The sequence below is a fragment of the Manis javanica genome, chromosome 4 (genome assembly GCF_040802235.1).
Source record: "Manis javanica isolate MJ-LG chromosome 4, MJ_LKY, whole genome shotgun sequence".
Lineage (NCBI taxonomy): Eukaryota > Metazoa > Chordata > Mammalia > Pholidota > Manidae > Manis > Manis javanica.
Window position 1 is genome coordinate 19,892,970 of NC_133159.1, and position 17,312 is coordinate 19,910,281.

At 41.8% G+C, this 17,312-nt stretch overlaps 1 protein-coding gene across 4 annotated transcripts in view; it reads left to right on the forward strand.

Annotated features, from left to right (window-relative positions):
* ARID1A (AT-rich interaction domain 1A) overlaps positions 1-17,312 on the forward strand; it is a 66,600-nt gene that overhangs the window by 15,596 nt on the left and 33,692 nt on the right. For all 4 annotated transcript variants that reach the window (XM_037017839.2, XM_037017840.2, XM_017661416.3 and 1 more), the window contains exons 2-4: positions 10,223-10,435; positions 11,778-12,230; positions 13,259-13,375. In XM_037017839.2, coding sequence (XP_036873734.1) covers positions 10,223-10,435; positions 11,778-12,230; positions 13,259-13,375 — 783 coding nt within the window. The remainder of the gene's footprint in view (positions 1-10,222; positions 10,436-11,777; positions 12,231-13,258; positions 13,376-17,312) is intronic.

Below are 17,312 nucleotides of genomic sequence, written 5' to 3' on the forward strand. Positions count from 1 at the left end.
CTCTCCCATGTATTCCTTGAGCATACCATATCACTTAATGATAAATGACAAATAAGGAGGATAGAAAATGTCTAAAAAACTGCCCCATTTGGTTGGCCTTGTGGTCCATCTACACTAAGGTCCTTTTCCTAGTAGTAGCACCAAAGGATGGTTTATGGGAGAAAGTACCTTTTTCTGGTGTGAACCCATACAACCTCATGTAGGTAGCAGGTATGAACTTTACTTAGTTTTTAATTATTGAGCATGTTCTGGGGTGCAGTATACCAACATATCTTCTTTGCATGCTATCAAGATTTCCTAGACTTTGGTCATTCTCCCCATTTCTCAAGAATTTTCAGAGTAAGAACTTTTGTTTGGTTCACTTAATTGCTTGGTCCTGAATGGGACTGAAATATCTAATTTAAAGCATACAATAGTTGGGAACTTGTTGGTGTAAGAGTTCTTATAGAAAAACTTTCTTTTTTTTTTTAAACCTGTAAGTACCTACCTACCATATGTCAATGGCTTACAGTAATGCAACAAATATATATTGAACTACAATGTATCAGGCACTGTTTTGAACATAGGATTCATAATTCCTGCCTCCATGGCGTATTTCTAGTGGAGAAGGATGTAAGTAAGTAATCACAAATAACTATATAAGGACAATTGTAATAAATAACTGGAAGAGAAGTACCACCTTAAGGAAATGATGTTTCAACTACTTTTTAAACTAAATTTTAATTTATGATTTGATTACCTTTGCTAGTCTGTAGCTTTGTACTGTTGAGCTCTTGGGATGGGTGCTGGGCAGTTCTGATTCCCTTTCCCTTCACTGCCAGGGTCAAGTGTTAACAGGAAATTCTCCAACTAAGATTGGATTTGTAAGGGGCTAGAGTCCATGTTTCTCAGCAAGGCTCTTCGTGTGGATGTGAATTACAGGACATTTGGCATCCTGTTCCTCAGTAGCACCCCAGAGTTGCTGTGATAACCAAAAGAGCTGCTTTCATACATTAATTTCCAAACACTTCTCAGGGGTTAGTATTGCCCTAGTTAAAAACTACTGGGCTTTACTGTGGGTTCTAGGAAGGAGCTATTGAACAAATTGCTTTGGGAGAACAGACTAAAAGTAGGTGGAGCTTGAGAATTGGACCCTTTTGGTGTCTGACTTGTGTGTTCTTGTTTTTTAAGTAGGTGTTTTGAAACTGCTTTTAACTCCATTCTGCTTTTTCTCCTATTGAGGATGGAAAGAGGGAAATAATGTCTGTTGTGTGTATGGTTTATGAATTGGTACTATAACAAGCATTTCACATTCGTACCATTTGAACTCATATCTTGTTAGACAGTTTTTTTGATCCCCATTTTACAGATGGTTTTGATGCCAAGGGATGAAGTGATTTGCTCAAAGTGGTGTCAAAGCCTATGCTTTTTTTTTTTCTTTTAAGTATAACCTTAGTTTATTTGATTGTTAGTTAACCTCTGGCTGATCACCATAGGTTTCTTCTGGTCTCAAGTGTATGGGACCAGACTTTAACTGTTCTGGTTTCTAATCCTTATTGCTAGAAGTTTGGGACTTGCGTAGGATGATAATTAACATTTTGGGTGCTGGAGGATATAGCAGTCAACACAGACACACACACATCCACCTCCTCCTGGAGCTTATATATTCTAGTCTAGGAAATAGACATTAAATAGGGTAAAAAACTAAGCTATATTATATTAGTGATACATGCTCAGGAGAAAAGTTAATCAGGGATCAGGAATAAGAAGTGTGCAGGATTCAAGTTTTAGATTGATTCACCAAATGGAAGGGAAAGCCAGATTGAAGTTATATTTAATGTGAAAGAATGAACCATACCTAGTACCTGGGAGAAGAAAGTATTCTGGGTGGAGAGATGAGTGAGTACAAAGGTTCTGAGGCCAGAGCATACCCAGCTGGTTTGAGGAACTGTTTTGTTTTAATGTTTTAATTCACTTCATTCAACCCTGAGGGTGCCACTACTACCATCTCTATTCTGTTGATGTGGAAACTGAGGGACGGAGAAGTTGAAGGCATCGAGGAGGCAGTGGGCTTAACCATTGCCTAGGACTGGCCTTATAGAGCCAAAGCATTTCCTCTCAGCATCCATGAGGTTAGGAATTGCAATGCCTTTAGAATTTTGCTTTCTCTTCCACAGCCCTCTGTCCTTTCCTACTTATAAGGTAGGAAAATTTGTTTTACACACAAATTTCTACCTTCCTGGAGCTTATACTCTATGATCCAGACAGTGAACAAGACAAATAAGTAAAGCATATAGTATATTAGTGATATGTGCTCAGATGAACAAGACAGTCAGGGAGTGGGTATAAGACTTTGGAGATGTGTGGCTTTGACTGAGAATCCTGCTTATTTGGGAATCTGAGGTGCACTCCTGGGTTTTCTCTATTGGTGAGGCACTGCCCTCTTTGTTTGGCTAAGGAAACTGAACATGCATCTGACTTCTAGACTCACTCTGCTGGCGATGGGAGGAGCTTTGGAGGGAGGCCATGTAGCCCAAATGCTCCCAGACTGGACATGAGAATCGCCTGAAGAGAAGATTCCTGACCCCTTCCTAGAGTTGCTGATTGAGAATCTGGAGGGCAGGATTCTATCCTGCCTTGAGGAGGCTGAGGAGGTTAAGGTACAACCTGGTTAGTGCCTCACTGGCCCCCTGGGGAGCTGGTCAGAGAACTAAGATCAGGACCCAGGTGTTCTCTCAGTCTAGCACCCTTTACCTGGTTGTACTGCTGCCTTGCCCTTGAGATTTGAAAGTTGTAAAGAAGGTGATATTTAATTTTATTAAATAGCATTTCAGTTCCCATTTAATTGTCTTCTTGGGGCCTTTCTGTTTTTATAACACTGGGTTTTAAGCAGTACCTAAAGAGGAATTCTTTCTCAAGAAGTTGTATGATTTCCTTGGAGGCTTTTGTAATTCATTGGAAATTGGGAGAAACTGGTTAGCTAATTTTGGTCTTCCAAAAAAGTGATATTCATCATTTTTTAGAGCATTTTCTCTGTGAAGGTGGCAAATGAAAGTGCTCTGGATGAGGAGGACTTTTATCCTTTGTTGGGGAGTTCATTAGTTTGGTGCTGTTATTTGAAAAACTCTTTATAGAACCAAAAAAGAAATAAAGAAAATACCAGCCACCTGGTTGTGGTTTTTCTGGCATGCCCCTTTTGGGTGGACAGCTGTGAGGTGGTTATTACAGTTGGCTCTTATAATCTGAGTTTTACTAGATGATTCAATGACTCTTTCCTCTTTGGTCTCTTTTTTCTACCCTTAGTGATTTTTCTCTGATCTTTTGGTGTGGAAGGATGGAACAGAGTAGCCTAAATATCTCAGAGCCAGGCCTCTGGTCTTGTTCTCTGTCACTTTAGAGACAGAGTGTGGGTTGGGAGACCTCATGTCTGATGTCTGGTTGAAGCCTCTCCTAGGGGTTTGGTCAGGTGGTGCTTCATTTAATGTCTTTGAAATGGACTCTTAATTTGTCTGCAAAGGGGAACTTGCACTGGTCTTCTTGAATGGTTTCTGTAAATGGAATGGGGTACATAGAACTTTTCGTTGATTTTGGATTTTTTATTTATATTCACTTAGGCAGTTATGGAACTTTGAAAGGATTAAAAAAAAATACCCTGTCTCCTTGAAGTGGTAATCACAAACTAGTTGTTGGTGATTTCTCGCTCACCATAGGCAAATGGCCAGTTTGTTTAGAACTTGAATAAACTAGAACCAGGATGAAAGAATCATTTTCCATCTCTTGTAGAGTAGAAAACTGGGGTGTGATTCTCAGGTTATGAATGATAAGAATTGTAGGCTGAGTAGGTTTGATTTCCTAGATTAGGTGTTGGTATATTTGATGAAAGATTTTTATTTTCCTGTCATCAATTTAGCTTCAGGAAATCTTTAATGATGTCTCTGGTGAGGCCAGATAGGGAATTAGTAATCTCTTACTGTCCTAGGTCTTATAAACAGTAGGGAAGCATGAGAAAGGGAGTCTCCTGTTTTAAAAGGCAGGATCTGGGGATAGGACTAAACAAACAGGATTCTGGGCAATTTCTCCTCAGTCGGGTTAAGGGTCCTTGATCAGTCTGCAAAGCCATGAAGTACTTGAATAAGAAAAGACGGGATGAAGGGCATTGGATACAGATGTCTGTGTGGCTGGGGAGGGGGCCCAAGAATGATTTATGCTCGTCAACTCATGTATACCTGAGTACAGAGGGTGGTTCTTTTGATGAGAGTCTACTCTCTCTCTCCCCTAAGATCTGAGTGTGGAGCCACGTGGAGCTGGCAGGAAGCTGAAAGCACGTTGGTTGGGAGAGGCCTTAACTTTTATATTTGTCCATGCCTGGAATGCTCCTCAACAGGGGAGGGTCCTGTCCGGGGACTGGATCAACAGCTGCCGCCTGTCCCTGTAATCACAGGAAGCTGAGGCTGGGTGCCTTTGTATGGGAGCTCCGCAGCCAGACAATAGTTTGTGCTGGCGGGGCCATGTGGCTAGTCACGTGACCTGGGGCTGTTTTCTGCCGGGGTCCTTACCCATCTGTTCTCTCGGCTCTTTCTGGGTTATCAGGCGCCAGTCCAAGTCCTCCCAGGCAGCCAGCTTCATGGCCAGAGATTACGAGCACTAACCTTCCTGGCAGGGGTGGTGTGGCTTCGCGTTTATGCAGATTAGCCATGTGTTTCTCACTTCAAGGCGTTCCACAGGAAAAGCCTTTTCCTGTGTTTGGCTCTCAGTGGGCGGTTCCCAGCTTACTGTACTGGGACTCAGCGAGCAGCAGGCGTGCACGAGAGGGATCACAGTACACTGGCCCCCTCCCATTCCACCTCCAGTGCTACGTCACCACAACACAACCGCCCGCTCTCGTACTGTTGGTGTCATTCATTCGGTGCCAAGATTGCTTTAAAAAATTCCCTTGGCCCCAGTTCAAACAGGAGTACAGCTGGGATGTGTTAGATTTTAGGCAGTCTGCCCTCAATTTGAGATGAGTTATAAATAGCAGTGCCGACTTCCTTAACTACCGCTCTCTGAGGTAAAATGCAGGTTAATTACTGTGGGAATCAATTAGGGGGTTCTTTCGGTTAAAGAGCCAGAGATGCTTTTTAAAAAATTGTTATTATTAAAAGTCATACAACATATCTGGCCAGGAATAAATTGAAAGCACAAGGAGTGAGAAATAATATTTAAATGTCCAAGATCCAAGGTTATGGCTCTAGGTTTATACTGGCCCCAACTAGTTGGCATTTCGGGTGACAGAACAAGCAGTCAAGACTTCTGCTTCCTCGGACACCTTTTCCACAGGCCTGGCCCATTCATCCCTCTTGCATGCCCGCCAGTCCTTGAGTACCAAATCTGCCTTCCAGTTGCTGCCAGGTCACTCCCTTTCTTCATCTTTGGTTTGGCGTTGAAGCCTGGAGCTTTCCTCAGTTGGACTATTAGTTCAAGAAAATTACTAAGTTTCTCTTCCCTGGTGCCACTGCCACATGGTGTGGTGCATTTTGGTGAACAGTATCTTTCTGCTTGGAACTTTGAGTCTTGGGCCCTCCTTCTCTGCGCTCAGTCAGTCATGATCAGAAGTTGGAGAATTTGAAGTCTAGTATATTATAACAGCAGCTCCTGAGTGTTGTTATGGCTTTCCTTGGTGCAGTAGGAAGTTGTACGGGATTCCATTAGCCCACTAGTCTGGAGGGGCTTGTAATTCCTTTTGCTTAGAGCAGGGGGACTCTGTGCAGGTGGTTAGTTTGCAAGCTGTTTATTCTGAATATATTCAGAGGGACCAGTCTGGTAGGCATCCTTGCCTTTGATGCCCCTAAACTGCATCTTTTGAAGCATTTCATTTGGCAGGCAGTTTGTAACACGGCCAGTGATCTGGAAGGAAATAAGTGGTGGATGGACATGGGGGATTTTCTTATGGCTCTTTTCCCCTTTTTATTTTTCATTTTTATGAATGCAGGAGAGAATTATAGCAGGGGGCTTGGCTTCCCTGATCAAGGGGGCAGTATTTTTCTCTCAATTATCTGTCTTTGTGGCAGAGCTTTTGCTTTTGAAGTGTAATCACAGTAATCTACTCCTGTGGTTTCCCATTGAAAGGATTTCCTCTCCCTCCTTCCCGGAGTGGAATCTCTGGCTCTTTGCAGCCAGGGTTTGGTGTTTCCCATCCCATGCTTCTTCCGTGGTGCCTGCAGACTGCTGATACTGACTTTTTTATCTTGCTTGTAGTAAGGATTTTTCTGGTCTGAAGTTGCTACTTTCCAGTAAAACTGATGAGTGGAGATTTAAGACCCCTTCTCTGTTACAAGAGATTGGAAGGTGGCAATTCATCTATAACTGCAAATCAAAAATCTTTCATATGGTTCTAAATGTCAGATATGTGAGTTAGGTCCCTGCCCACCTCCCTTTCTGATATGAACAGATGTTTAACTTTGTCATGAGACCAGAGGAATCTGATTGTTCGAACTGAATATATTTTAGTTTGCTAAACTGCATATTCTGTTGATTATAATCCTTTGGTGAAGGGAGAGGGTCAGAAATCCGATGTTCAGGAAAGGGAAATGTCTTTATTTTTAGAGTAAGAATTTCTTTAACTTTTGCATTTATTTTTGGTTGGCAAAGATTTCCTGAAGTTGATGGAAGGAGATTTGAACCCTTAATTAACTAGCCCCCGTGTAAGTAGCTGTCCTCAGTTGGGAGTGCAGGCCCCCTGATGTGAGAGAGGAAGAGGTAACTACCCTTTAGCCTTTTGTTTTTAAGCAGTGTGTTTGGGGATGTCTGTGCAGTTTAAAGACTTCGCTGGTATGGGATGGCTCCTCAAAAGTGTGCTTGTCCTCCCTTGGCTGTTTGTTCTACCCTCCCCACTTCTTTCTCAGTTCAAGCCACGTGTTTTTCTGCTCTCAAAGCCATAACCTGGTATGGGTTTTAGGGTGTGCCCCTGGCCCTATGGCTACACGGTTTGATGTGGGCTTTCTCCCCATAGTAACCCCTTCCCATTTCTTGCATTTCTGGCACACTGAAGTTACTGAACCCTAGTTCTGCACTTGAGGACTTTGGTGGGGGGTCTTTGAAGATAAAACACTAAGTGCTAAACTTTATGACATGGACTAAATTTACAGAGGATATTACAGTGTGCTGAGGAAGTGGGAAGTGGCTTCCCTTTGAAGGACAGGATTTCTGCTAGGGAAAACCATTATGGACAGTAGGGCAGGGCAGGGTTCCATTGTGTAGAGCTGGGCATGCGCTGTATATGGGGAACTATGGCATGAGACTGAAAAATATGTAGAGTTGGAGCACATCGGAGGGCTTTAGAGCCAGGCGAAAGTGCTATTTGTCATTATTGATATTAGCTGCTACTATTGGCATTTAATACCAGACACCATGTGAAGTGTGTTATGTGCATTTTAGATGAAGAACTGATGTGTTCAAAGTCAGATTGAGATGAGTTAGGGTCTGAACCCAAGTCTATTGATTTTACTAAACTCTTTTGCTCTTTCTGTGTGATAATGTACAAGGAGGTAGGAAGTTTGAAACTATTGTTGAACAGGGAGAGAAGAAAATGAGTTCTGAGCATTACTCTAGAACTATGCAGTCCAATATGATAGCTACTAGCCACATGTTTAATAAAAATGATTAAATATAATAAATAAAAACAGCTTAGTTCCTTGGTCACACTAGCCATATTTCAAGTCCTTAATAGTCACACATCACAGAAAATGTTATTGTACAGTGTTTCTCTAGATTACTGGTTCTCAGCTAGTAGTATACATTAGAATCATCCAGGGATCTTAAGGGGTAACTGGGAGCCCTTCCAGACCCACTAAATTGGTATCTCTAGGAAGAGGCCCAGGCATTTGTGAAGCGTCACATAAAATTCCAATCGGTAGCCTTGGTTAATAACTATGCTTTAGAAGCTCTGTAGTAACCATAGTAATGACTGCACCTCATGTGTTGTGGGAAGACCTGGACTGACAGAGAAACCCAGAGTGGGCTGATCTCTATTCTGCAAATGTAGTTTCCTTTCCTGGAAGCCACATGGACAGCAGCTTCATTTTGGAATGAGATGAGGATTTGGTTGTCATATGTGGCATGATATTGCCATTGAAGCCCCTGAGCTCTTTAGGAGAGATTGGTGATATTTTGGTTCCATTGCCAGGTGTATCTCGGGAAGACCACATGCATTTATTAATCCAGTAGTTGTTAAATAAGAATTCCTAAATTTGAATTCCTTATTTAGGGATTATTTGTTCCAAAAGAATCCATGTAGCTCTAGAATTATTATTGGGAACATTATTGGAGCTGATTACAGGGGCAGGACTTAGGCAAAAATTGTTTAGTTATAATTGTTGAAAACAGCACTTCAATAATACTGATATGTAGTAGTGACTTAGGACATGGTTTTACCATGAGTCTCTGTAGTTTAGAAACTTAGAGGGTATTCTCATCATCACTGTTACCTTTTTAGCTGAGATTTCAGCTGTAGCCTAAGAGAGAACTTTGCTTCTGCTTTTTCCCTCTTGATATTTAGAATTGTCTCTGTGGCTTTTTATCTTACCCACTGTCCTCATGACAGCTCTACTTCCTCTATCATAAAACAGGTAGTACTCTGCCAAAAAGAAAAGACATTACAGAGAATCAATTGCTTGAATGCCCCTCTCCCCCATTTTGGAGTTTTTTAATTAAAGTTTTCCACACCTTAAATTACAGAATAATTTATTAGTTATAGAATAACCAACTAGAAGGGACCCTTGTGTTACTGGAAGTGTAGTTCCTGGACCCAGCATCAACATCACCTGGGAACTTACAAGTGCACACCCTGGGCCCCATCCGAACCTACATAATCAGACACTCAGCAGGGATGGGGAGGGGGCGCTCCCAGCAGTCTGGTTTTAAAAGCCAAGCCTTCCAGGTGATTTTGATACATGCCAAAGTTTGAGAACCACTGAACTTAATTTGAGAGTTAATGATATTTAGATCCAGCATGTAACTTACTCCCCACTCCCAATTTTAGATTCAGTTTTCAGGTTTATGTCAGGTCTAGGCCTGCTCTCCGTCTTGGCTCTTTCTATTGAAGGTGCTTGGAGAAACTCTCCCCTCCCCTTCACACCACCAATAGATAAGTGTCTCTGGCAAGGGAAAGTGCCAGAGTTGTCCTGGGTAGCTCTAATATGATAAAGTTATGTCAAAAAGTGAATGAGGTGATTGAACTTGTTACCCCACAAAGAGCTGAGAAAAAAGCTATTGTTTGTAGCCAGATACCTGTGACTTGAAATTTGAGCTTTCATTATTGGTGCTATGCTGTACCTCTTGTTTTTATATATAAAAAACTATATCTTGTTCTTTAAAGAGACAAAAGTTGTATCTTTCTTATACCCTCAAACTCTTGAATATTAAAGAAGATGGACTTTTAAGGTGAGATACACACATCTCTAAATGCAGAGTCACAGTTGCCTCAACAACTGTGACTTAGTCATGCTACCCACTTGGAAGAAAGCATCAATTTAGGTGCTTGTGCCTTAGTGCAAATGGGCTACAGATGTAAAAGAAAAATATTACACTCTTTAAAGAATAGGAACATCAAGGCGCTTGTGTATTCCCAGCCACAGTATTGAATCATCAGTTTTGGTGGTGTTGAACAATATATCATGGCAGAGTATACCAACACCTACCTCTCCCAAACAAAAGGATTTTTTTTTGGTATCGTTAATGAACAGTTACTTAAACAACATTATAGTTACTAAACTCCCCCTATTATCAAGTTCCCCCCACATACCCCATTACAGTCACTGTCCATCAGTGTAGTAAGATGCTATAGAATCATTACTTGTCATCTCTGTATATACTGCCTTTCCAGTGTCCCCCCCCACTACATTATGTATGCTAATCATAATGCCCCTCCAACCAAAAGGATTTTGTTCTGATTTTCTGTGCCATAGAGCATATATTCATTGCTCCACACCTGAACTTAGATCTCAAGTAGTGCCATACCGACAAAGTGCTATATAGCTTATAAGCTGCTTTAACAAACTGGTGGTATTTTCATTTTACTTATGATAAAATAAAGGTTCCGAGGAAGGTTAAATGACTTTCCCAGTTGTTACTGGGTTTGTACCACTACTTTTCCATAGTTAACTGTTTTCCTATGTGGCATATAGTCTTGAATGATTGGGTTTGTGTTCTTACTGGCTAGAGGCCATCAAAGATTCAGGTTAATGAAATGTTCTTTATTTTGTAGCCATCCAGTCCAATGGATCAGATGGGCAAGATGAGACCTCAGCCATATGGCGGGACTAACCCATACTCACAACAGCAGGGACCTCCATCAGGACCGCAGCAAGGACATGGGTACCCAGGGCAGCCATATGGGTCCCAGACCCCGCAGCGGTATCCAATGACCATGCAAAGCCGGGCACAGAGTACCATGGGTGGCCTCTCTTATGCACAGCAGGTAGATGTTGACTCCGATTACCTGAACCCTTGTTGCTGTCCAGGATCTGGTCTTAAGTGATAGTATGAGAATATGTCTCTAGCTTCCAAAACTCTTAAAAAGAGCATAGGCCAACCAGTTTCAGCTACAGTGTGTTACTAAAAGGCAATGGTGTGGAAATCATCCCATGTGTGCTCAAAAGAAAGCTCCCTGGCCACAGGCTGTATATATGTCTTCTTTATTGACCTGGCTGGCCTGCTTGTATCCACTGAGTGGTGATCTCTGAAGGAGATGGGAAAAAAGGAAAGAAAGGAAAGCAGTGGCTGAGCGCTTATCCACTGCTACCAAGAAAAACCACTCATACCATATGCCCTGGTGATGGAAGAGGCCCTTTTACGTTTCTCAAGGCCTTCTGCATATAGCTGTCTCTTTCAAAATGGACGTTTAGGAGTAGAAGAAAAAGGGAAAATTGAATGGTAAAGATGCTACAGTACCATTACAAATGTTAAGATTGCCCTCATCTCCTTTTGTCTGGCCATCTGCATCATTATCTTTTTTTATTGTCATTTTTTGTTTTGACAGCATTTTCTACCATTTATATTTTAGTGAAACTCATATTGAAAATGTTGAGGGACATGATATAAAAACTAACTTTACTTCTAAGACTTTAAATGAAAGTATGCCCTTAAATATAGAAAATGGGGTACTTTTACTTTTTTTTTTAATGAAAAGATGGAGGAGAGATTGGTGGATATTGATTTTTTTTTGTTGTTTGTATCCCCCATGTCTAGACTGTGCCTGGTATAAGTAAGCAAGTAGGCTCTCAAATATTTTCTGAATGAAGGCTAAATGAAAAAGAGAACCAGAGTAGCTCAGTGATTTACACACTGTCTGGATTAATTAACCCTAGGTTTTCAATTAGCTGAGCTAGGCTGCTGTTGACTATTTTTGTGGCTAGGATACAGATTCCTAGTGCTTATAAAAACAGTCTAGACCATGATAAAAAGAGTAGGCTTATTGGTGAATACAGCTGCCCTTGAACTCCTATAAATATATATATATATGTATGTATGTATATATATGTATGTATGTATGTATGTATATAGTTGCCCAAATATTAAATAGTGTAAATTTTCTGTGGATGAATGCAATCCACTTGTAAACAGACCAACTATAAACAGACCAACTAGTAACCTAGATTGGCTGTCCTTTCTGGCCCAGTTTAGACAGGGATGGTAGAAAAACCCCGGGCTTGGCTTGCCTGCTTTCTATACCTATCTTCAGGGCATTGCTCTTGATAGAATACCTCATCTTTCTTTATCCAGAAGAGTCAGTGCTAAAAGTTTCCTTTCCTTTCCTACAGATTCCTCCTTATGGACAACAAGGCCCCAGCGGGTATGGTCAGCAGGGCCAGACTCCATATTACAACCAGCAAAGTCCTCACCCCCAGCAGCAGCAACCATCCTACTCCCAGCAAGCACCATCCCAGACCCCTCATGCCCAGCCTTCATATCAGCAGCAGCCACAGTCTCAGCCACCCCAGCTGCAGTCCTCTCAGCCTCCATATTCCCAGCAGCCATCCCAGCCTCCTCATCAGCAGTCCCCGACTCCATACCCCTCCCAGCAGTCCACCGCCCAGCAGCACCCCCAGAGCCAGCCCCCTTACTCGCAGCCGCAGGCACAGTCTCCCTACCAGCAGCAGCAACCTCAGCAGCCAGCCTCCTCGACGCTCTCCCAGCAGGCTGCATACCCCCAGCCCCAGTCTCAGCAGTCACAGCAAACTGCCTATTCCCAACAGCGCTTCCCTCCACCACAGGTAAGGTGCCCTGCCTCTCACCCTTCTCTGTTTGACCACAGACAGCTTGGGGGCTGGTGTCATGAAAACTTTGCCGTACAAATTGGTTCTCTAATATGCACTTAAAAACCAATTAAACTGTGGGTAAACAGCATAACCTTCTTAACTGCATAAAAACCTGAAGCTCTCCTTGTTGATGAAGAAATAGAGCAATGGAAAGTTGCATAGACAGATAAGAAATTAAAGATGATGGGACTGATTTTTTTTTTAACAAACATTCAGAACTTGAACATCTGAGTGAGTTTGATCTTTTTAAAAAGTCACTTTGGGAGGCTGTACTCTACATTCATTCTAGCTGCCATCCCATTTTGCTGTTGCTCAAAATATTTTGGACTCCTTCATTTGAAATTGCCATCAGAGCTGACGTCATATTCTTTAGAATATTCTCAGTGATGGCAAATCCTTTTATTTTTTGAAGGTGGGTTTGGTTTTGAGAAATAGCTAAAATCCATTTGTAGCCATGTCAGTGAACAAGGTAGTTGATGAATTCTCAAAATAATAATTTGGGCTTTATTCTTTAAAGAGCAAAAGGAAGAGAAATGACGGTGGTAACAGGTCCACTAAAGATTTTGTGCATTGGTGGTATTGTTGGAATAAATATCTCACCCTAAAATGATGACTTTGAAGAAAGCAGGACTCATTTTATGAAGAGTGTCTACCATGGGTTTGTCATTGTTTAAACTAATTGGTCTCATTCCTTAACAGATGTAACTTGTAGTTAGCCAAGCTTTAGCATTTCACTCCAAGAAACAGTTCTGTGTAGATGGTGAATAAGTGGTCAACAGTGCATCACAGAGTCTTACAGCCACTGTTGACATTGTTGTCTTAAGAGCCACACCTTGTACTTCTCTGCTTTGAGATAATATTGTGGGCAATTGGGCAGTCTCGCACCCTGTGTGGGAGTCCCATAGTCTGTCCTTTCACCGGGAAGCAAGCCTGCCTGGTTTATCAATACCAGGCCTTCACAGCTTTTGTTTTTCTTGTTTTAGGAGTTATCTCAAGATTCATTTGGGTCTCAGGCATCCTCAGCCCCCTCAATGACCTCCAGTAAGGGGGGCCAAGAAGATATGAACCTGAGTCTTCAGTCAAGACCCTCGAGCTTGCCTGTGAGTATTTCTGCCACCCTGTAAAAGATGTTGGGGGCAGAGAGGAAAGCAAAGAAAAACTGGTTTCCACTTGGATGTTTTGGTGGTATTGAGCTGAAGGAATGATGAGTGATTCCCTGAATTCATGTTCAAAATTCTGAATAGGATTTATGAACTGACCCAGTAGAATTTCTGTTTTGACTACCTGCCCAGGGAATATATTTTTGATCTCTGTCTAGGTTTTTGGTTATTGTTGTTGTTGTTTTTAACTTGGGCTTTTAGATGTGGACCTGGGTGAAGGATGAAGAAGATGGACATGTTGGAAGCACTCTCTGCTCTCCTTCAAAGTTGAAGGAAGTCTGTTTTTGTTTTTGTTTTTGTTTTTAACCTTACTTTTGAAGGCTTAATTTTTAGGTCTTTATCTTGGTGTATAGTTAGGAGGTAGGATCTGGACTGTATTCAGCATGGAGCCACATTAAGCGTGGGTGGAGTAAAAGCAGCTTTTCTCATTGTTGTTTAGTGTGAATAGGTGTTTTTGTCTAGTAGAGTGCTTGATGCCCAGATGCTTGATTAGTATTTATGGAATGTACTGACTGTGTCCTGAGAAAGGCAGTATAGTTTGCTGATGTAGAGCTTTGCCTCTAGAGCCAGAGTTCCTGGGTCTGCATTTTGACTCCACCACTAAGTCTGTAGTCTTAGGCAAGTCACTTAACCTTTCTATGCCTTAGTTTTTTTTTTATTAAGGTATCATTGATATGCACTCTTATGAAGGTTTCACGAGAAAAACTGTGGTTATTACATTCACCCATATTATCAAGTCCCCCCCCCCGCCATACCCCATTGCAGTCACTGTCCATCAGTGTAGGAAGATGCCACAGAGTCCCTATTTGTCTTCTCTGAGCTACACTGTCTTCCCCGTGACCCCACACACACCATGTTCCATGCATTAGTTTTTGCATCTATAAAATGAACATAAAGTTCCCACTTCATGGGGTAGTTATTAACATTAAATACATTAATACAAAAAGAGTGCCTGTACATTATAGGCACTCTATAAATCTCAGCTATTATCATCATCTCAGAAGGCATAGGGACTATACTTGATGCATGAAACATAGTTAGCACCAACTATTTACCCATAGGCTGGTTCTGAAAACATTCACCCTTAGTCTTAGCTCTGCTGCTACATGTGGGTAGGCCACTCAGGCTCTGAAAGTTAATACGCTGGGCACAGGAATAAAATGGGCTGCTTTAATATAGTAAGACAGTAGGTAACAAACCCTCCATTACAAATCTTGCTTCAATTAGGAAAGGAAATTCAACCACACATGCCCAAATAAGTCTTGAAGTTTTGATTTTCCTTGGATTTGAAACCTGTCTCTTCAGTTATTCTGACTTGGGAGAAAGTAGTTTTGGGATCTTTAAGGAATAATAGGAGGCAGGAATGCTGTTCATCATGAAACCTCCTGTGGCTTCCCCTGAAGATCTAATCTTAGTGGAGGGCAAGATCTGCAGAGTCCCTCAGTACCTGTCATTCAGGCTTCCCAGGCCAGGATGAAAAGCCAATGTCAGGCGGAACCTCTTGAGACCATTTACTTTTCTCAGTTGAGGAATTGGGGAAGGAAATGTCTGAATAAGGCAATCCCCCTTTGTTCCGTTCTCCTCAACATCTGTTGCAACCCCTTTCTGCATCCTGAACTTCACTGGAATGTGCTTTTTAATCTGATTCAGTCAGTAATCTATAACTACTCCCTCATCATCTATGGTCTGTGGCTAAATCTGGATTAGGTGCTGTTGTGGCAAGAACCCAGAGCAGTAGTTTTCTGCCAGTATTAGAAGTTGCTCCCCATCAGAAAGTTGCTGCTCCTAGTGACTTTCCAACAGAACTGTATTTGGTTATTTTTTAGTCCTGAGAAGCCTAGTGTACAAAAATATTGCATGTCTTCTAAAGGTTGAGAGCCTTGTACTACTGAATCCAAGAGCTTCTGATCTGAGCTACTCAAGTGAAGGCTCTGTCAGCTTCTTGGGCCCAGGGAGGGTTGTTTCCGGGCAGCCCATCACAAGGAGCATTCCCAAGTTCAGGCTTCTACTTCACATTCATCCAAATGGGTCATTTGCTCTGCAGTAGAAGCTCCATGTGGGAGGTGAGATGGCTGGGTTTTTGGCATCTTGTTGAATTGCTTTTTATCTCTCTGTTACTTGGACCAAGAAATAAAAGGTGGTTATTCTTTGAAATTTTGGTCTGATACCAGATTTGCCTAGACAGGCTGGGACATGGTCATAGCTGAAGAAGGGATCAGTCGGGATTCCCTACAAGGGGCCTTTTCCTTTCTTAAGTAGCTATCTTAAGGGATTCCTAGGTTTTTGATGGTGTCTTTCTTCACTCAGGTGATATTTAGGGGGCACCTATTTGTGTTCGGCTCCAGAGCAGATGAGGGCTCCCTGGAGGGCAGCCCCTCCAGTTTTGCACATCATGCTCTTCACTCATTTACCTCACCTGCTTAGCCTAAAAGGCATTAGGATGGTGACACTTGTTTTAAAGACTCAGTATGGTTTCTGATCCTGGTTATTACAAAAATTAGATTTTGAGGAGTTTTTGCTAAGCTACTAATGCCAAATCATTTAGCTAATACTATTCTGATTATGTTCTCTCTCTACTTAAAACCTCTCAATTATTTTTCATTAATCTTAGAGCGAAATCCAAAATCTCTAATATTACCTATGTTGTTTCCTCCCACCCTCACTTTCTGACTCCGTAAGTCAGGAGTGAGGCCTGAGGATTTTTGCATTTCTAACAAACTCCCCAATGTTGCTGACACTGCTAGGCTAGGGATGGCACTTTGGGAACCTCTGCTTTGCCTTTTGCTCTCTGCCATGCTTTTTCTGCTTTCAGACCTTTGCTCCCCTCTTCCCTTTGCCTAATACACTTTTCCTCCTAATTCCTCCTGTTCATATTTCAGATTATATCTTCAGGATCATTTCCTCAGAAAACTCCTTCCTAATCAAGCTTCAAAAGTCAGCTTAAGTAACTTCTCTAATGCCTTCTTTGATTAAAGGCTGTTTTTTACCTAAAAAGAAAACCTGTAATAGTTAAGACCTGTAAAAGATACAAAGAATAATTCAGTGCCCCAGTACCCACCTTTAGAAACCAAACTTGCTGACGTAGGTAATAGTACCTTAAATAGCCCTCTGTAATCACTTCCTCATCCTTGTACCTGGAGAAGCACTATTCTGTATCTGAAGTTTTTTTTGCTTTGTGTTGCCAGTGCATTTTGCTGATACCTCTGTTAACTTTGGCCTCTTTGATGCTAAGCTCCTGGGGGCAGGCACTGTTACTGACTTCTGTGTCCTCAACACCTGTCATGTGATGCCCAAGACTAGTGGTTCTCTACCTTGGCTGCATGTTAGAATTACCAGGGGAGTGAATGATCTTTAAAACCACTGGCAAGCATTCACAAGAGTTCTGATTTATTTGATGTGGGATGGGGCTTGGGCTTTGGTATGGTTAGCTGCTATCCCGGATGATTCTAATTTGCAGCCCCGGTAGAAATCCACTAGTCTAAATTGTGTCTGGTTCCTTTGCTATAATCTGTCTTAGCACCCATTCTTGTCAGTGCTTATCTCATGTGTAACTTCAATTACTTATTTAATGCAAGCTGAATGAGGGCTAGCTTGTTCTTTCTTGCTCCTTGCCATCATAGTGCCTGGCATATGGTAGACTTCAATTCATTGAATGAATGAATCTGAGCAGTATCCGTTACATTGCTCATCCAGAAAGTAAATGTCTGACAGGACAGCTTGACCATATTACCATGTGGTGGTTTTCACTGCTAAGGCAAGACAGGTATTACAGACTGTTATGGGAGGGACCAAATTCCATTTTAGAGAATAGTTTAATTTATTTATGCTTCCTGACAATGGTCTTAGGAAGAGTAGAGTTAGGGTGTGTCAACTATTT